Here is a 21,647-nt window from a genome sequence, read left to right as displayed (position 1 = left end):
TTTTAGATTCATTGCACACTAACTGAAATATTTCAGGTCTTTTATTGTCTTAATACGGAAGATTTTGGCAAACAGCTCATGAAAACCCAAAATTCCTATCTCACAAAATTAGCATATCATTAAAAGGGTCTCTAAACGAGCTATGAACCTAATCATCTGAATCAACGAGTTAACTCTAAACACCTGCAAAAGATTCCTGAGGCCTTTAAAACTCCCAGCCTGGTTCATCACTCAAAACCCCAATCATGGGTAAGACTGCCGACCTGACTGCTGTCCAGAAGACCACTATTGACACCCTCAAGCAAGAGGGTAAGACACAGAAAGAAATTTCTGAACGAATAGGCTGTTCCCAGAGTGCTGTATCAAGGCACCTCAGTGGGAAGTCTGTGGGAAGGAAAAAGTGTGGCAGAAAACGCTGCACAACGAGAAGAGGTGACCGGACCCTGAGGAAGATTGTGGAGAAGGGCCGATTCCAGACCTTGGGGGACCTGCGGAAGCAGTGGACTGAGTCTGGAGTAGAAACATCCAGAGCCACCGTGCACAGGCTTGTGCAGGAAATGGGCTACAGGTGCCGCATTCCCCAGGTCAAGCCACCTTTGAACCAGAAACAGCGGCAGAAGCGCCTGACCTGGGCTACAGAGAAGCAGCACTGGACTGTTGCTCAGTGGTCCAAAGTACTTTTTTTGGATGAAAGCAAATTCTGCATGTCATTTGGAAATCAAGGTGCCAGAGTCTGGAGGAAGACTGGGGAAAAGGAAATGCCAAAATGCCAGAAGTCCAGTGTCAAGTACCCACAGTCAGTGATGGTCTGGGGTGCCGTGTCAGCTGCTGGTGTTGGTCCACTGTGTTTTATCAAGGGCAGGGTCAATGCAGCTAGCTATCAGGAGATTTTGGAGCACTTCATGCTTCCATCTGCTGAAAAGCTTTATGGAGATGAAGATTTCATGTTTCAGCACGACCTGGCACCTGCTCACAGTGCCAAAACCACTGGTAAATGGTTTACTGACCATGGTATCACTGTGCTCAATTGGCCTGCCAACTCTCCTGACCTGAACCCCATAGAGAATCTGTGGGATATTGTGAAGAGAACGTTGAGAGACTCAAGACCCAACACTCTGGATGAGCTAAAGGCCGCTATCGAAGCATCCTGGGCCTCCATAAGACCTCAGCAGTGCCACAGGCTGATTGCCTCCATGCCACGCCGCATTGAAGCAGTCATTTCTGCAAAAGGATTCCCGACCAAGTATTGAGTGCATAACTGTACATGATTATTTGAAGGTTGACGTTTTTTGTATTAAAAACACTTTTCTTTTATTGGTCGGATGAAATATGCTAATTTTGTGAGATAGGAATTTTGGGTTTTCATGAGCTGTATGCCAAAATCATCCGTATTAAGACAATAAAAGACCTGAAATATTTCAGTTAGTGTGCAATGAATCTAAAATATATGAATGTTAAATTTTCATCATGACATTATGGAAAATAATGAACTTTATCACAATATGCTAATATTTTGAGAAGGACCTATATGACGCACAAACTGAATTTGAATCATACTGTATGTGTACTGTTTGATTGCTGCCTAACATTTACAAACCCTCAATTTCTGCGTGCAGCTAGAAAGGTGACGACATTCTCACTGGGGCTTTTCCACCAAACTAGTTCTAGTCCTTAACTGGTGCTAGTGCTTACCTACTGGTTCTTTGTGTGTTTCCACTAGAGTAAGCCTAAGCTCTGACCTCCGAAAACTGGTTTGCTGCAGGGCCAGGGGAAGTAAACGCTCTCATCTGAAGTTAGAGGCGGGCTGATGGGGAACAGCAACCAATCAAAACATTGTGAACGCCATGTTTAAAACTCCAGAGTTGGTTTTGTTTCTATAAATTTAAAACATAGGAACTAACAAAAAAACATGGTTTAAATATAATAAAATGTTGGATTAGTGTCAGAATAATAATCTGACTGTTCTGTATCTTCCTGCAGTTTCTTTTTTAAAATCACTGGTCACAGGTTTAAGGTCAGTGCACTTACTGTTGCGCTCAAAGCTGATTATTTTCCATTGATAATTAACCTTATGGCATCTGTTTGCAGAGTTACTTGGATAAATGATACAATTTCTGTAGTTAAACACTCTTCAAGCACTGCAATCCTTCACAAAAATACAGAATAAAACGGGGGGAGATTGAACCAAGTCAGTTCAATGGGACTCATGTGGTGCAAAAGCAAACTAGTTCTTCTGCAGAACCAGTTAAGAACTGGCTCTATAACTACCCCTGGTTAAGGACTGTGGAACCACTTTGGTGGAAAAGTTCATATTGATAGATGAATATTGAGGCGAACATCTTTGAAATCACAAATTCTTCAATTCAGTTGAGAGTCCTGTGTGCATGAAGGGTAAAGGATGTCTGTGGCTATGCTTGAGGAAACCAGCAGCTTCCCATCGGGTCAAATTTATGTGGCTGTAAGACAAGACACACTAAATGCTTTAGGTGTTTGGTTTCTAACTTTGGGTTTTTGGTGTCATCTTTCTGTTGCATCTTTTAATAAATTGAATGTGAATTTGTTTGTTAAACATGGTGCAGTTTATGCATTTACAAGTCTTAACTGAGCTGTGTGCAGGCTTGTTAATCAAGGTGACACTTTTATGTGATGTACATAATTTATATGCCAGGGCTTCACTGCTTGGGAAGATTAATAAAACACCAACTGAAGAGAAGGAGGGAAAGGAATGCATAAGGGTACAAAAGAAAAGGCCCTGTGGCAAAAATATGCTGCTGGAACTGCTCAGACTCAACCAAGTGCGAGTTATGGAGATGTAAGGAGAAGTTACTGAGTCAATAAGAACATCGTTTGTCTGCCATCGCTTGTGTCATTCACACTTCCTCTAATAGTGCTCTGTAGTGGCAGTGGCAAAATACTGAGTATGTGTTGGTTTCTCACGTGCAATACTTGGTAAGATCACAAATTGTGAGCACAGTTTTTATAGCATGTGGGTAGATCAATTTAATCTGATGCCCTTATTTGTATCACAGGAAAAGAATGTAGGTGTTGCAGTGTGTCTTCCTCAACTGAAGACATGCTGATAAAAACGACAGCCCCTTTCAAGGCTTTAACACAACTTCCTCTTTCACTAAAGTGAGACTAATGCTGTGCCAGTGTATCACAAGCAGCTTAGACATGACTGTGCACTTGGTTTAAAAAGATGACCCCCTTTTATAGATTATGCAGTCACTCTCTTCATTATCTGTCATGATAATTTGAAGTTCTGGAGTTTTTATTGACTTTGCCACATTGCTTGTGTTACCAATGTGTTACCAACGTTTCAGGACACAGTTGAATGTTGTCATCATTTGGTAGAAAATGTTATCCGGGTTTGCAAAAAGGACACGGTCGAAATTAATTGATAGGGCTACATCTAACATTTCCACTTGTAGCACCTTCAAATTTTAGGAGAACCAGACGGAACAAAACAACGCTGCAATTATGTGGATTTAACACAGAGAAAAATTCAAGGAGAAGGGTCCATTCTCTGTGGCAGTCTGACAGGAGAATATGTCTCCAAATCGAGAGATAAAAACTGATTTATGCATTTAAGGAACAGTCACAACCTCTTGTCAGCAAAATGTTAAAACCCCATTCATGCTCACCGGTCTATAGAATGTGTGTTCAAAATAAATAAATAAATGAAACATTATGAGATAAGTATTTGCATCAATAAATAATAATAGATAATAATTTAATGTGACAATGAAATTGTGAAATAATTGAATGCATAGTAAATTCTTAACTCATTATTAGGAAATATATTTCATTTTCCATTAAAAATCAGCTTTATAATATCAAAGAATTTTCATGTAAAATTTTTACCTAATTGAAATTATTGTTGAGGCTATTTTTATGTAATTCCAGCAGTTTTTTTTATTTCAAATTATAATTTTTTTTTAAAGCCAGCTTTTATTTTACAAGGATTATTTTTCCCCATGGCCATTTATTTCATAATGTCATTTTACAACTGAATGACTGTGGGCCAATCAGCATCAACGGGCTGGACCCGCATCCTCATTGGCTGAGCCGTACATAGAGATTAGTTTCCTGGATACCTGCTCCCTGAGCAGCTACTGCTCCAACTCAAGGTTTAGGAAGGATGGTGGAGTTTCTTGAACTTCATTCAGCTCTGGTTACCTTAGCAGATCAAATTGAGGGGAATAATTTATCATATGATGCCATGTTGAGTTGTTTGGATGACATGTTTCCAATGATCGGGATGATAATTGCTCTCCAGAATGTTAGCATCAACGACGCCATTGTGGATACTCTTAAGAGCCATTGAGCACCGTGTCCGCATGGAAAATGCAGAGCACAGCACTCAAGACTTTAGTGCTGTCTGGCATAACCATCGGGGTTATTGCTGTTATGTTTTCTGTGTCACCAGCACAGTTTACTGCAGTCAAGTGAGCCGACAGTCACGGTTGAGAAATAAGAGAAAAACAGAAAAGTATCCTTAAGAACATTTATATTAATTAAATGTTTACAACTTTCAAATACATGTTTTATGTAATTAATAAATATTTAATAATTTTACTGTAGATTTTTGGAGAAATAACGGGTCAAAGTACCTACTAATGCTTATCTGTAAAATACCTTTGTGTCACTTTAGGCAATTTATCCAGAATCATGAGAGGTGATGACACTCTCTTGAATTTATGTCAGAGGGTCATCTATACCAGTGTTTCCAAGCCTGCTCCTCAAGTACCCCTGCCCTACATATTTAAGATGTGGCTCTGTTCCAGTACACCTGATTTATATGATTGCATGACCTTAATAAAATTATTAAATATTTATGAATTATGAAATAATTGCCCATGGGGAAAAATCACCCTTATAAAATAAAAGCTGGCTTTTTGAAAAAAAAAAATGACATTGAAATAGGAAAACTGCTGGAATCACATAAAAATAGACTCAACAATAATTTAAGTTATTAGGTAAAAATTGTATATGAAAATCTTTTATTCTGATTCTGATTTTGATTCTAAAATAGCTTTTAATGGAAAATGAAATATATTTCCTAATAATGAGCTGAGAATTTAATATTTATTCAATTATTTCACAATTTCATTGTCACATTAAATCATTATCTATTATTTATTGGTGTAGATACTTATTTCATAATGTTTCATTTATTTATTTAATATTGAACACTTTGGCGTTCCATACCGCCCTGTCTGACAGTCTACATATTACATCATGTGGTCAATACACATCATCCACCTCTTATTTTATATTGACCAGAACCTAAAGTCTAATTCTGCTTTACTGCAGCCTTTTTGTATTTTCGGCGTCTTACTGACTTAATGGAAATAAATCAGAAGAATATAAACAGACAGTTTACAGAAAGAGTGTGTCCTTTTTTGAAAGTACAATCTCTTTCTTTATGAAAAGGTAAAAAATCTTTTAAATATTGAGGTTTTTATTAAACGCAGAAACCAAATTATTAAAAGCCTTCTTATGAATCCTAAAACACATTTCGGAAGTATCTGTAGGCGAAACTGTCTATTCATCCCGCCTAGATGGTAAAAATAATGTGTTGTTAATGTGATGTCAACGAGAATGTGTCTTCAGTGTTTGATTGCATGGAATGGAGAGAAAAACATTGATATTTATGTGTTTTAGTACCACAACAATTTAGCAAATAAATCTCTGTGGTTGTTCGACCTTCAGACAGAACAAGCTCAGGTCTGCACTTACAGCTTTCTCAGATCCAAGTTTTAGACTTTTAAATCACAAGTTTTTTAATCAGTTTAATGTGACCAATGCATGTATCAATATCTATTCTTTTTTTTATAATAGTATTGATGGAATTAAACAATTGCACCACCTTTTTGAATGTCCTTTGTGATCAAGATGATTATGAAAATTGTGCTTCAACAAAACTTGTTGTATCACGTCACATCAGGATCTCTGTAGATGGTTAGTTGGAAAAATGACCAGAGAGTTTAAAGGACAGAGAAGCAGAAGATATACCCGAATGACAACTGATTGGATGCAAGTTTTATCTGCTACTTTTATCCAGCGGTATTTTAGCTGTCTGTACATTATTATAATCTCTTGTGCAAGTCACATGTCTACTCATACTTTTTCCATTTGCCTTTAATAAAAAATTTGTTATGGCAGTTTATGTGCACATTGCACTGTAGGGGTCCCACACGGCTCCCTTCTTGAGCCAGGCTTGTTTACTATTTATACTGAAAGCTTTACCAGGTTTTCTCATAAATGTTAATGTTCAACGGTATGCAGATGATGCAGCAATTTCAAGACATGGAAGGAAATGTCCAAAAAACATTTTTGTCGCATCAACTCTAAATCAAGTACATTATTAAATCTTTTATACAAAAATATACTAAATGCACATAAAAGTGTGAGTGGGACATTTCAAAACAACTGGGTTTCGGCTGCATCACATTCTAATATGTTTAAGTTTAATACTGTAAGTTTATTTCAATATCTTAACACTATTCTGGACTGCACCTTTTCTATCGAAAACGTATTGTTGCTAAAACTGTTAAAATAAATTTTTGAACTTTTAAACAGGCAGGACCATATTTAAAAGTGCGTGCTGCTAAAGGTATTCTCTGACATAAATTTTTATCACTTCCCAAACCATGTCAAATCTTTATTTGCCATATATGTTTTGGAAATAAAAAGAAGAAAAAAGGCTTATAGAGTTGTCGTATTTTTTATACTATTTTCTAAGACTGAAAGTAGCATTGCCTCAAGGGTCACCACTAGAGGTGACTATTGTACCACAAACTGCTGTCCTGAAAGATGGTAATTACTGTAACAGATTACCAGGTTTAGAAGAGTTTTTTCTTATAATGTAACTTAAACATTATCTGAAGGATCATCAAATCTGTAAACAATTTTAATGCTTAGTTTTCTTTTTTTCTTTAATCTTTTATTTTATTACTATCATTATTTTTACAAATTCTCACTGTCTGATATTAAATTAGGCTAAATATTGTCTAATTTAAGTCACTTAGGATTACCAAAAATAATTTATATTTGTTAAATGCTGGAATAATGGGAGAAAAATCTTTTTCAACGTTTTTATTTTGGTAGGGTCAAACATTTCGGGTATCCTTCAACAAGCTTCTCAAAAGAGTTTGCTGGAAGTCTGACCCATTCCTCCTGACATAACTGGTGTAACTGAGTCAGGTTTGTAGGCTGCCTTGCACACACTCACCATTTTAGCTCTGCTTCCAAATCCTCTATCAGACTGAGATCAAGGCTTAGTGGTGGTCTCTACAAAATATTGACTTTGTTGTCCTGAACCCACTTTAAGCTAAATTTGGTAGCTAATTTGGTGGTCAGATCAGGGTCATTGTTCATTTGGACAACCCATCTGTGCCCAAGCTGATGTTTTGAGATGTTGCTTCAATAAGATATCTTCTGTTTTGTGAAGTGTCGGTCCTGCTGTGAAACACCTACACAACATGATGGTGCCACCCCCGTACTTCACAGTTGGGACAGTAATCTCAGGCTTTCAAGCCACCCCCTTTTTCTTCCAAATGTGAAATGGTCATTATGGTCAAACGCTTCAGTTGTACTTTAATCAGACCACAAGAAAGTTGTCTTTAAAATGTAGGTCTTTGTCCAGGAGAGTATTTGCAACCTATATTCTGGCTTTTTATCTAGATTGTAGGGTAATAACTTTTTTCCTCTTTGAGAGGCTTTTAGCCCAAGTCGGTACAGGACTTGTTAAATGTGGGCAATGATACTGTCATACCAGCTTCAGCCAGCATCTTCACAAGATATTTTCCTTTGTTGTGGAGTTGATGCACATTTCACAGTTTGTTTAAGGTGTTTCATTTAGATTCATTCATGGGTGTGCATCCATTTAACTCAAATGTGAATTAACCTCTAAAAAAATCACCCACATTATTCTGGCAAACGGGAAATCGAAATAATTTTGGTAATCCTAAATGAACTTAAACAAAACATGTTTAGTCTGATTTTAATATCAGACAGTGAGGAAAAAAAGATTGCTTTTACCATGTCCATCGGTATACATAGTAATTTATTAAATGAATAAAATTTCCTAAAGCTACATAATGTGGTTTGTCAAAAGTGACATTTTGCTGTTTTGTCTCTTCCTCAGGTTGAAGAGTGATGATCTGAAGTGCGAAGGCCTGCCTTTTCTCTAATGAAAGCCAACCCACATGGCACGTTGACCCTCACACATGCTGCAAACATACTAACCAGCCATGTCTCAGTCCGAATCTAGTGCTAAGGTGTGCGACTGGCTGAGCATGCTTCGCTTGGAGCAGTATGGCGAGGCATTTCAGGAGGCTGGGCTGGCAACGTTACAAGAGTGCCAGAACCTCACGCCGGATCTGCTGGAACAGATGAGCATCACCCTCCCAGGTCATCAGAGGCGAATCCTGGCAAGCCTTGACAAAATGACCGGTAGTTATGATGCATACTCTAACCTTGTAAAGCCTGAGAGATCCAAGAAGACTTCTCATCCTGAGGTTATAAGGAGAGAGAAGCCTGTGCCTGTTCCTATGCAAAGAAAAGTGGAAGAAGATATAATGGATGGCGAGTTAAGAAGACCTATACCTAGGGAGAGAGACAAACCAGTCCCCAAGGAGAGATACGTGTCCAACATACAAGAGAACAGTAGAGAAGAAGGAGAAACAAAGCCTGTTCCTCTACAAAGACACGCTGCTCTTGCAAGAACAAAGGAGGAAGACAGGAGTGGGGCGCTAGATGAAAAAAGAGCCAAGCCGGTGGCAAAGGAGAGGACTAAGTTTCGTTCTATGACTCCAGTGAATTGCCACTCTACATTCATTGTGTCTCCACCATCTGACACTTCTTTACCACCTGTTCCCCCCCGCAGCACCCCTAACTGCCCCCCACAGCGCTTCACCTCATCCCTGAGCTACTCACCTCCTGCTCAGCACTCTGAGTCCTTGAGTTTAGACAGGATTGTTGTCGTACCTCCGGAAGGACAGTGCAGATCTTCATCCCAGAATTCCACCCCCACCAGCACCCTTGCTTCCACAAAAGCACCCATCAAAACTTCAAGCATCCAGTCTACCCAAACTAGGCCTCAGACATTAAGCATACGGCCAGATACCCACCCTCTGGGTGGGGCGGAAGTCAGGAAAGCTTCACCCATATCCTCGGCCTCCTCTCCCAGTGAAGACAAAAACGTCCCACCTCTTCCTCCAAAAGTAGGATCTAAAGGCCCGCCACCAATTCCACAGCGGGTTCCTCTAATGTCGCCCAATACCCATAGGTGAGGATTTCATTATTGCATTGACTTTAATCTGAAGAGCTGTGTTACCATTTACATGTAGGTATTGAGCAGATGCAACAAGTAGTGAACATTTAAGATTCAAAGTAGTAAGAAACCATGATGTCAGCATTAAATTATATCTTTAAAGCTGCAATAGGGAGTTCTGAGAAAACTGTGGACCTAGCCTAAAAATTTTGAACAAGCCCACCTTACAGGTCTCTCCCCCTTGCTTTCCACTGTGCTACAGCCCTCCCTCCACAGCTCCTTCCCCACAGTGGACCCTGCTGTGAACACGCAGCTTGCTTTTCGTCGTCGGTCTTCTTCTGTTTTCTTCTGTTTGCCTGTCTTTGTTTTCTGAGCAGGTGCCGCTGTAGAAATTCAGTTTTCCGTTAGGTTGTTTCTCTGCCATTAATATGTGTGAAATAGATGTGTCCATCAGGTAGGAGTGGGCTTCTTAAAAAGACTTGTTTTCAAGAAATTATAAAAAATGTGGGATGCTTTCCATCGATTAACTTTTTCTTTGAAATTTGAACTCTAATCTGCCAATCCCGACTTTTGTTTTCTAAGGACTATAAAGCAAAATGGTGAAAAAGTCTGCTACAGTTTCTTTGACGGAAAATAATTTTGAATCCAGAGAATTAAGGTATTACAAAATTATTCACATTTATGCATCAAAACATATGTCCCTAACAAGTACAGTAAGCTAAAAGCAAACTGTAAGCTCTCACCATTAATGCACTTATTGAATCAAAAAACAACCCAAAATATTTGGACCAAATAATCTAAAAAGTATTTAACTAGAGTTTTGTTAGTTGGCTGACATGATTTATACTTTGTTTTATACTTGCAATGGCTATAAAAGAACATATTGGTTATTTGATTCCATTACAAAGGCTACAATGAGATCATTATTCGTTTATTAACACAGTAATAATGCAGGAACTCCATTACACACACACACAAGAAATTAAAACAAAAGATTTTCTAAATTCTATACCACCAGCTCTGAAAAAGTAAAGGGTTGAGGATCTCTGCACACTCTAAACTAAAAAACAGCTGACCTGATTTACGAGTAAATGATCAGTCCAAGACCTTTCTCTTCATCAGTCAATCCTTCTTAAAGATCTGCCGTTCCTGTCTTACATTATTTAATGCTCATTCTTAATCTCTATCACTCCAAAGGAACACCCCATAGAGCCCTGGTTCTCACCACTTGACAGTTGCAACAACTTTACAGTAAAAGTCGCAGCAAACTTTACAATTTGTTTTGCCTTTTCTGAGATAGGGAGGATCTTAGCCATCTTAGATTTAATTTTGTGTGTGTGTCATGCAATAAATGCCAAATTTAGTGAGTAAAAACAACAAACAAACCCTAAAAAATTGCATTTGACTTAGAGAGAAAATAGCTGTGTAGATTAATCAAAAAGATTATCGGATAAAGTATTTGGGAAGAAAATGTTTGTTACTGGCAGCCCTACATGTGTTAAATACACATTGCTGGAACTGAGTTAAAGTAAAAGCACTTTCAAATACTTAACATATTTCTTTGTCCTGTTTTGCTCTGAACCACCTTCCTTTTCCTCAGTCACTTCCTGTGTCAGTTTGAGGTAATCCTGTTGTCTTCACTGCCTTCACCTGTTTTGAAGTAATTTCTGTCCTTCAGGTGTTTGTAAAACAAATTTTACATATTCTCCACAGTATTTACATTATGCGTCCAGAGTGGGGGGCCGGCATTGCTGGTTTCAGCTGTTTTTCTTCTTTTTTTTCATGAATTAACTGCAATGAATTTGGAAAACAGACACTAAAAAGTAGCAGTAATATATTTTTAGATCTATTTTTCTGGTCATTAGATTGAAAACAATGTACTTTTTTTTTTTTTTTTTACATAATTTTCCTCCAATATCAACATCTCATAGAAGAACATGTGCTCAACCTCTTTTTTCAAAAGTTTTATATTTTTCTTTATTTTCAAACCTAAAAATAGAAGTTCTTTGTTGGTAGTTCTTTAAAAATGCAAACAAGTTTCCTTTTTTTAGATATCTATCAAAACTTCTAAGTAGTTATTTCTCAAACAGTGATGTAACATTTGCGGCTCTGAATGAGATTTACTAAGCTTGACTTGAAGAATGGCTCTTTGGCCTGTAAAGGTTACAGACCTGGTCTAGAGTATCTAAAACAGTCTTGCTCTTGGAGTCAGTCCAGTTCCTCATTAGAAAGTTACAGCTACTAATGTAAAATAGAAAAACAACAAAATAAACAATGCTAACAGTAATTAGTGGAAGTTGCTGATACTTATGTGACATTAAGAGCTGCCATTTAACTTTGCTTGATCTACATTGCCACCTACTGGCATAACTGAGACAGTGCACCCATTGTGAGCTTGTATGCAGGACTTTATAAAATGTTAGATTGCAGTTTTTAACACTTCCTGAAAGTAACATTAGGCACTTCCCTTTGCGGAGGAACTGCAGCACACTGCACACCTAGTGAATTAGTCTCAACCGTGTCCATTTTAATCCATAACAAAGAAGGGTGTGTGTGTGTGTGTGTGTGTGTGTGTGTCAAGTAAACATTTAGGGATTTAGGGTTCATACCTTATGTTTTTAGACTTTTATGCAATTACTGTACACCGTGAAGTGTTTACAAATCTATATTTCACACTTTACTTTGAGCAGCCGAGCAGTTGTTTCTTTAGATCAGTTTATAGTATTTTGTCTGCATGTTTTGCAGTGATCACTCTCTCCTTATTTTCTGTCACCTCATTTATAAGGGAAACCTGGAGCTTAACCTTGTGCGTGTGCATGCAGACCACTTGTATTATGACTAACACACGTCTGTGTTTTTAAGGGAAACCAGCTTTAGAAAGCGCGAGGAAGTCACAATGCAGAACAACAAGCAGCAGTTTTAAAACTCTCCTCCTCCCCATCAGCCTCCCAGAGTGACGCTGGGAGAAAGAGACAGTGAGAAATCTAGATTTGAGAAGTCTAAGGTGATCTGTGACCAGGAAGTATCCTTGGAATAATTGCAGCCTTCGTCAGAACGCATTCAAACGCTCTCTTGGTGGTACTTTCTTTCTTGTCAGTGTGGCTTTCTGCTCCCCTCCCATTTTCTGGTCACCAAGTCATTTCCTCCTGCTCTTTTTGATGTGTCTGTGTTTAAGATGGTATCATCATGGAAGAGGACTCCTCATGAGCATGGTGCGGAAGGTAATGTTTATATAAAACATGTCTCTCTATGTGTTGGGTCTGTGATGCGTTGAAGCTGAAGCTACCTCGTGTTTTTGTCAGAGAGGCACCTGTCTATGAGTTAGTTTTATCTTGAGAAGAATCTGAAGGTTTTAGTGGGTTTTCTTTTAGAAGACTCTTTGAGAGACCAGGTGCCCTGTTTGGTCCTGTCCGGCACTGGGAAATGTCTACAGAACCGGCAGTTTTATCGGTGTTTTACCTATATATCTACACAAAACTGGACACAGACGCATGGAATCCAAAACAAAAAATATTTGGCTTCCTGCTGTCAAGCTGCCTTAAATGCGCCATAGCTTGCATAATTCTTGTTAGCTTTCATCTCATGCATGGTTTGTTCTTTATACAAAAACGACCAATGCTATTTATAGATGAGGTCAAGGCTGTGCTACTGTGATGCATTTAGCTTGCTTTCAACACCAAATGCTGCAGCAAATGCACTTGCTAATTTAAAGACGCCCCATTTTTGCCAAAACCGTTGTCAAAGGGTTTTTCAGCCAACATTCTGCGCAGTTATTCTGAACTGCCTAAAACAAGTCTCATGCACACAGTGTGGGTGGTGAAAAGAAACATTCATTGTTTCTTCAGCTCACAGTCATCGTTATTCAGAAGAGTTGGAGTTAAATATAGAGCGAAGCTAGCGAACCCCACTCAGCACTCTTCCTCTGAGAAAAAGAGGGAACTGGGGCCTGTTTCCCGTCATTGTCTGCTGTTTTTTTTTCCTGTGTTCTTTGTTTTAATTTAAGAAAAAAAAAGCCAAGCAATAACTGTGCCTGATAAGTAATTTAGAAAGAAAGGGTTGTGATTTAGATATACTGCTGAAGTGCCGTTGGGCTAAAAGCTAGTATCTGCTCACAAAAGCAGGCTGCATCTACTTCTTCTGGAGGATATGCAACACAGTGGTGAAGAATTAGTTTTTCAGTTTCTTAGTTTATGTACAGCTTAACCCTTTTTACATTTTGTCTCATTGCTGCCACAGATTTCTGTGAATTTAACACAAAGTAGAGCATGTTTGTAAAGTGGAAGGAAAATGATACATCTTTTTCAATTTTATTTCCATATAAAGGTTTGGAAAGTGTTTCTGTCTTTACCAGATGCACACATGTTGAGAATTAAAGACTTGGCCATTCTTCGAAAGATAGCTCGAGGTCAGTCAGATTGCATAGAGAGCATCGGTGAACATACATTTCCCAGTCTTCCAGATTCTGTATTAGATTTAGGCGACTCCAAGACATGAATATGCTTTGATCTAAACCATTCCTGTAGGTCTGGCTGTTTGCCTAGGGCTGTTGTCCTGCTGCATGGTGAACATCCACCCCTCATGTCTTTTGCTGTCTCTAAAAGGTTTCTTCCAGGATGTCCCCATTTTGCTGTATCTATCAACGCTAGACTGCTTCAGTGTCCTTGCTGAAGAGAAGCACCCCCACAGCATGATACGGTCTTCACTGTGTTTCATAGCGGGGAAGGTGAAGTCAAGGTGTTAGTTTTTTCTGCAAACGTCGTTCGCTTATAGGGATCTTTGCAGCTCCTCTAGATTTACCATGGACACCTCGGCTTCTTCTCTGATTAATGCTCTCCCTCCTTGCAGCTTGGGAACTTTCAAGAGTTGACAGTTATTATTATGAGCTGGATTTTCATACACTGCAAGAGAAATGGATAAAGAGGAACTTTCGCAATTGTGGATTGACAGAAACGTCCGACTTTCCTGGCAACTTGGAAACAGACGGTTAAACTGTGTGCAATTCTTACTATAATTTTTGAAACTGGAGGAAATAAGTATTTGATCCCCTTCTGGTTTTGTAACTTTGCTCACTTACAAACAAAAACAGTCCTCTCATTTTATGGTAGTTTTGTTTTACTGCAGAAAGATGGAATGTAAACAAAATAAATTGTTACATAAAGGTTAAGAATGAGGTTGCTTGTTGTTAAGTGAAGTTATTTGACTGTGTAACTTAGAACTTAGTAGAAAACCTTTCTTGACAGGCACATCGTTTTCTGCAGTTGTAATCGGATTTTTAAGCATTTTAGGAGGGATTCTGACCCGCTCCTCTTTATAGAAGCTCTCTAAATTCTTGTGGTTTCTTCGTTGCTTCTTGGCAAGCAGGTAGCTTCAGTTCCCATTATCGTCTGTAGGATTTAGATCCAGAAACTGACTAGGCCGCTCCATTTAATGTGCTTTCTCTGGCCACTGCATTATCTTAATAGTGTATCTTGTGACCCATCCAAGGCTCGTCGGTAGTTCTCTCATCTTAGCCTTCACATTAAACAAGCCATTTCATTGGCCTCTCAATGTGATGATGTATCACTAGCAGAAAACCATACCCAAAGCATAATGTTGCACCTCCATCCCTGAGAGTGGAGATGGTTGAGTTGATGCAAAACAGCTCGGTTTTGGTCTCATCTGACCACAGCACCTTCTCCCAAGCCTTCTCTAACTCGTTTAGAGGTTCATTAGGAAATTATGAAGCCTAAGATGGACGTGTAGATGAGTCCCCTAGCAGGTGGTTTAACAAGCTCTTCCCATGTAGCTTTAGGCTGATCCCTCAACATTCTCATGATCGTCCTCATCCCATAAACCAAGACTTTGCTTGGAGCTCTAAACTGAGGGTGAATTAAGACTATTTTATTTCTTCTATTTCCCATCATTTCTGTGTATAACATTAAACTTTCATCCTTAGATGGTCAGGTAGTTCTTACATATGGGGGAAAAAAGTAAATGAGACAGTGATGACATGGCAAAACCCATACATCATGAAGCTAATAGAACCCTAGGTTTCTTTTTAGATCCATATACATACGCCATCGTACAGGGCAAGATAAAAAAAGCCAGTGACAGCAGCATAATAATGATTAGAACCTTTTACAGGTATAAGCGGTAGATGTGTTGGAAAGTTTCATGTAGATTGTTGGGTTTTCTCCACACACTGAGGTTTCCTTCCACGGTCTGAAAACAAGCATGTTAATATTTTAGGTGTTTCCTAATGACCTTTAGGTGTTAACGTGTGTCTGTGCAGTTGCACGTCACTATGTTGGCCTCTGAAATGTACTTGTGAGCTTTCTAGGGTGTTTCCTGCCTGTTGACTGCTGGGATACACTCAAGCTTCCTGCAGTCCTGAAATAAATTATTCAGCCACAGAAAATGAGTCAAAATGTTGATAATAAAAAGGTATCCAATAGATTCTCTGTGAGCATAAATGAAGGACAGTAAATGTGGGTTGTAAATGATTTTGCTAACAATAAAAACATGGTAAAATTGCAACTGATGTTTTTAGATTATCTGTAATAAAATTGCACAAAAATGTGCAAGGCACTACCCTCTCATTTAAAGCAATGATGAAGAATAACTAGTTACAAAGGAGTTTGCAAGAGGTCTACTCTCTTTGATGTTGACGTGGTAAAATAACCCCTCAACATAACCCTTGGTCATCTTCTGTGGAAGTTTGTTTCTCCTAAAGGCCTTCAAACCTAGTCTGGCCTATTCTGTACTGATTGGTTGATGGACTATTCTGAAGTAACACAATACAATAGTTTACTCATCTTTGGGTGTGGTTTAGTCTATTTCTCCTTTTGGGAAATAAAAAACCTTTAGCATACTGAAACGCTTTGAAAAAGCTCAGTACTTTGCTTTATGGTTCGTTCAGTTGAAGAAGGAACAAATCGTGATTTTTGTTCAAATCTGTAACTTCTTATGTTTATAAAAGCTGTAGCCTCAGCCTACACCCTTTTTTCATTGTCTTTCATGTTTTTCTAGGTTTGATTGCCACTATATAATTTTTCTTGTTTACTACTTATGAAACTGGCTTAAATAAATAAGATGCAAAAAAAGACTTGCAGATCTTCCTTTGTTATTTTCTTTAACCCTAAGAATATGCCTGGCCATCCTTGATGTAGAGAAAAAATAACTAGCAAATTCCTCGTAGCTGCAGTAATTCAGTTAAAAGTCTATTATTTTTATATTGACATACAAATTGGATTTCTTTCTGCCTATTCTGCTTTGCAAAATAGTACAGGTTTGGACAGATTGGATGGAGAGTGCCAATCAGTTTCATTTGCATTCTGGTCTGGACTTCAACTGGACCAGTTTAACACATGAGTAGGTTTTGATCTTGGCCATCTAGTTGTAGCCAGGTTAGTTGTTTAGGGTCGCTGTCCTGCTAGAAGGTGAACCTCTACACCATTCTCAAGTGCTTTGCAGCCTCTAGCTGGTTTTTGCCAAGGGTTGCCCTAACCACTCTAACTAAGGCTGTGCAATATATTGTGAATTGTTCCCTATTCCAATATCACTGTATGCACTGCACATTTGATGAAGAATTGCCTGGACTGCAATAAGCGCTAGTTAATTATTTGAGTACCATGCATTCAGGCTGTCTTTGGTAGTAAAATATTTAGCGACACCTGTTAGTTATTGCAGCATATAAAGTTTTAAATGGTAAAGAGGTGGTAAGGTTTTAAAGTCATTTGGAAACTAGAAATGAGTTGTTTTATTATCAGAACCGTGAATGTCGGCCAGAAGCAATTAGATGGGAATATTGAATATTCATTATCTGGGATTTATTTTGATCCCAAAGCCATTAATATTACATATCACAAGTTTTCCTAGTTCCTGCTCAAGAAAAGCATCCTCACTGCACAATGCTGCCACTACCATGTCTCACTGTTGGGATGGTGTGTTCAGGGTGATGACCAGTGTTCGTTTCCTTCCAATCATAGCATTTTGCAGTCCAAAAAGTTCTTTTTTTTTTTGTCTCATCTGAGCAGAGCACCAGTTTTCAAATTTGTGGAGTGCATGATTAAGAGTTGAAATGTGAATGTATGGTGTTTTTAAGGAGACTCACAGACATTTTGCTGTATGTCAAACATGCAATGACAATAAAACATCTTTGAAAATTGTCCCACCTGAGCTTTGAATATCTCTGTTGCTCTTCCTGAGTTACTATGGGCTGCTTGGCTGCTTCTCTGATTAATGCTCTCCTTGCTTGGCCTGTCAGTTAAGGTGGATGGCCATGTTTTGCTATATTCTTTCTCTTCATAGTTTTACAACCTAATCCAGCTTTAAGCCTCTTTATCTCAGACCTCTCTGCTTCATGATGCTGTTTGGCCACTATTGTATATTGCAAAAGAATTTTGCTGTTTTCTAGTGCAACCAACATTTTGTTAAGTAATAATGAGAAGTAGAAGTAAAGGTCTAAAAATACTATATTACAGCTATCTTAGCTTTATCTAGGAGGATTTGCTAAAATCTATTATAAGAGGGCAGTTAAATACCTTATATAATGAATTTTACATAGAAGAATCCTAGGAACAAATAGTGCTACATTGATTTATGTCTTGACCCATTGAGTCCTGACGCAACTTAGTATTAATTTGTGCAATGCAGTAAAGACCCCCATGACTGTGGCTCGGTGGTTAGAGTGGTTGTCTTGCAATAGGCAAGTAGTGGGTTTGATTCTAGCATACTCCTGCCACATACTGATATGTCACATGAGCCAGGCACTTAACCCTAAGTTACCGATCTGCATATTGTATGAATGTGTGCACTTTTGTTCGAGTGAATGTGGCTCTATTGTAATGTACTTTGAGTGGTCAGCATGGCTAGAACAGCGCTACATGAATTCAGTCCATTTAATGTTCTCCAACAATCCTTCAGGGCCTTCACAAAATGGCTGGATTCAAACTGAGATTAAGCTGCACACAGCTCAACTTTACTTTGTATTTAGGTGACTTTTGAAGGGAATTCGCACTGGATTTTATGTAGTGGTATCAGTGTAAAGGGGACTATCACTCTACTAGGGGAGGCAAGCGCTCCACAATTTTCAGATTTTTATTAATGAATTTGTTTTAAAACTATATTTTTGTTTGCTTTCACTTTAAAGTTAGTCACCACCTTGTGTCTGCCACATTAAAATTCTCATTAAACAGTTTGAAGTTTGTAGTTGTAGCTTGACAAAGTACCTATTCAATTCAGCACAATTCATTTCATTAATATTTTTCTTTTCTCAAAGAGAAATGAGACAGTATGGTTTCAAGGCAACATTTTTTTATCTCTCTTATCTCTGTATACATATTCACTTACCATCTTTTCTTACTATCTTTATATGTCAGCAAGGTTGCGAAAGATTGCCTTGGAAAACACTGGGGTCATCTTTAACCTTATCTGTCATCTGATTTAGGACCTTAAGACTGATGATTCATTTTGAAATGTTTTGAAATAGTCTTTACCTCCTGTCTCCTAACTGAATATGGGGGACATTCAGTTAATGTTGTGTGGATATTGGTTAGTAATTTTAGATGCGTCTTGTCTGATCCTATTAGCAGACAGAAATGGGGTGATGAGTAAATATAAGTGTTCACGAGGGTCTGATGAATTGACTATTTGCTCAAAGTCAGATTTTGACTAGGCAGCTTTCTTCAGAGGCCTTAAATCAAAAGAAAGTAAGCATATGAATATTATATATTATTATGTACAAATGTACTTACAGTGATGGTCTTGTATCTAAACTGGTTCTGTCTAAATCTAGTTCTAAGAGGTAATCAAATGTGTGTATTGTTAATGCTCACAAGAGGGAGGAATCTGATGGACTAAAAATGTGCAGGCTCAATGCAGGTCAGCATTTTGGATTTCGTCACATTTTGGACATAAAGGTCTGTAGCTTCATTTCTTTTTTGCATGTATGAATGAACAGACCTGTCTGAAGAAGTAGTTCATTTTTCTGTGGAATCTGCTCTGTCAAGTTTACTTACTTGGTGTGTATAGTTTGCATTTCAGTGCAAAGTTCACTCGTTTTCTCCTAACTCTGTTAATGGTTTTAAACTGGTTGGCCTAAGTAATGAAAATACGCAGTCCCTTGGTGTGGTTCACACTTCAGTGAGTGCAAGCTGAAGATGCAGCAGCTGTAGTCATGTGGCTTTTGCTTTCGGAGGTGACGGTACATAACGTTGTGAAAACCAACGATTTTTTTTTTTTTGTTCTGATCAGTTCAGTCTTAAAGGTGGCTTATTTGTTTTTTAGGAACTTGTCTTTTTCAGGCGCTTTTAAATTAAGCTTCCTTTAGATGGATTGGCAACAAGATATTTTTGTTTTTTGCTTGTTGGTGCAAGATATTTATGAAATGACTTTTTCTCTGTCATTGTTGTGTTTAAAAGTGCCTGTGACACGCTTTTCCTACAAATGCCGAAATTGAAAGAAAACATCTTTAATATTGAAGAAATTGGGCTGTAATTGACATGATAATAGGATTAAAGACGCGATTAGAGACAATTGTGACATAAAATAAGCATATTTCGATTTTAAATTTTGTCAAAAATTAGCAGGAAACGACGTCAAAGGGGAAGTCTCCTGTCATTCATTGTGTGAGCGTCAATGATAAACTGTTCAGGTAGAAGTCAAGTTGTGTTAAAAACAGCGTTAATATAGTGAAACGGTGCATTGCTGATGGTGGCAGCAATATTACGACATCAGCCGTTCATCTGCACTATTTTCCTTTAGCGAAGAGGATCAGATCAAATGATGTCAGAGGTGGAGATATCTGACAAATGAAGGAGAGTGTTGAAAGCAGATGCTATAGCTACGCTGTTCAGAGGATCAGATGGGAAAGATCACCAGAGAAAAGGTTGTTGCTGCTGTTGCCAAACAGATCGAAGCTCAGCAGGTACAAACACTTCCTTGTTGCAAAAGTAGATTTAGATATCGGCAGTTATTGTTAATAATAAAAAATCCGAAATTATTATTTATTATTATTTATAATAATCCAAAATTATTATAAATAATAAAATAAGATAAATTATACACACATACAGTATATTTAAATAAATGTTTCTCTAAAGACTCTAATTTAAAGTTTTAAAAAATGACACACCAGGTAGTGTCTTCAGATCTTGAATCATCCCTTGTGTCTGCTGCTGCCCCATGCTGTTCACTTCACCTCTGGTTGTTTCACTCAGTGCCGTATTTACTGTAACCCTGAATTTACACTGTATCTGCTCCGGTCCGGTCCGCTGCAAGGCTGGAGGAGCTCCATACGCAGATTGCGCAATAAAAGCCAGTGATAAGTGAATGATAAAGTGAATTATTTTAAAAATCCAGATGTTGTGCTGGTTCTGTTTCCTGGTGGAGCAAGAATCACAACCTTAAATGTACTAAAAAAAACCTCTGTAGTGGGAAATATATATCCAGTGCTGAGCTTCCAAGAACCTAGACTCAAAATTGTATTTAACAAAGAAAGAGATTGATGATCACTTAATCAGCTTTTATTAATTTAGCCTTGCAAGAAAGAACAATTTACATCATCAGACATGTGCTCCAGAACTCTGCCGCATCTGTTCTGACCAGCCAAAAGGAAAAGCCTTTTGGCTGGTAGCCTGGGCCTCCTTAGGAGAGGCAGAGGTGAGAACTGTTGTAATTTTTCCCCAAACGTGTTGGCTACTCTGCACCAAGTGCCTTTCTTTATCTTGTATTTCACACACCCAGAACCACCTGCATAACTAAAACATAGCTGCTTGCAGAGCCATTTGCCTTGAGCCCTGACATAAATAATACAGCAGGGAAGACCAGCAGGAGTGAACGCTTTTGTCATGCCAGACAAAGTATCAGCTCATAAAACAAAGGCACTTTCTAAATTTTCATCACGAGTACAGTTTGGATTTCAGTGCAAAGTCCCCTTGTTTTTTTTTTTAACTGTGTTCTTGGTCTTAAACTGGTTGGCCTAAGTGAAGGAAGTAAGCTTTCTCTTGGTGTGGTTTATATTTAATTGAGTGCAAGCTGAATATGCAGCAGTTGTAGTCACGTGGGTGTTGCTTTGAGGAGATTCAGGTTTAATGTAATCTTTTGATTAACATTTTTCGTCTGGAAACTGGAAGTAATGTTAATGTTTTGGAGTTGCCCAGCAAGAATCCCAACCTTAAATCTAATAAAAATATCTGTAGTGGAAGCTAAATATTAGGGTGATGGCAAGGAGGCGTTTCCACCTTATCAACATTATCAGTCATCGAAATACCAGTGGAAACATGGAAAACTCTGGTCAGGAATTATAAGAAGGGTTTGATTTATATAGTGCCAATAAAGATGTTGTCAAATATTATGGAGAATGTTGTAAGTAATTTATGACATGCCA

The 21,647-nt window shown here is 38.2% G+C and overlaps 1 protein-coding gene across 7 annotated transcripts in view; it reads left to right on the top strand.

Annotated features, from left to right (window-relative positions):
• The window catches only part of LOC124883772 (arf-GAP with Rho-GAP domain, ANK repeat and PH domain-containing protein 1-like), an 88,142-nt gene that overhangs the window by 11,259 nt on the left and 55,236 nt on the right, over positions 1-21,647 (top strand). For 5 of the 7 annotated variants that reach the window (XM_047391089.1, XM_047391091.1, XM_047391090.1 and 2 more), the window contains one exon: positions 8,153-9,295. In XM_047391089.1, the coding sequence (XP_047247045.1) occupies positions 8,259-9,295 (1,037 nt within the window). In that variant the 5' untranslated portion in view covers positions 8,153-8,258. Of the gene's footprint in view, positions 1-8,152; positions 9,296-12,165; positions 12,502-21,647 lie in introns of those variants that run through there. The other 2 variants (XM_047391093.1, XM_047391092.1) reach the window with 2 other exon arrangements.

The sequence above is a fragment of the Girardinichthys multiradiatus genome, chromosome 18 (genome assembly GCF_021462225.1).
Source record: "Girardinichthys multiradiatus isolate DD_20200921_A chromosome 18, DD_fGirMul_XY1, whole genome shotgun sequence".
Classification (NCBI taxonomy): Eukaryota; Metazoa; Chordata; class Actinopteri; order Cyprinodontiformes; family Goodeidae; genus Girardinichthys; species Girardinichthys multiradiatus.
Note: the sequence above shows the minus strand (reverse complement) of the source record. Positions and strands in the feature narration are given on the sequence as shown.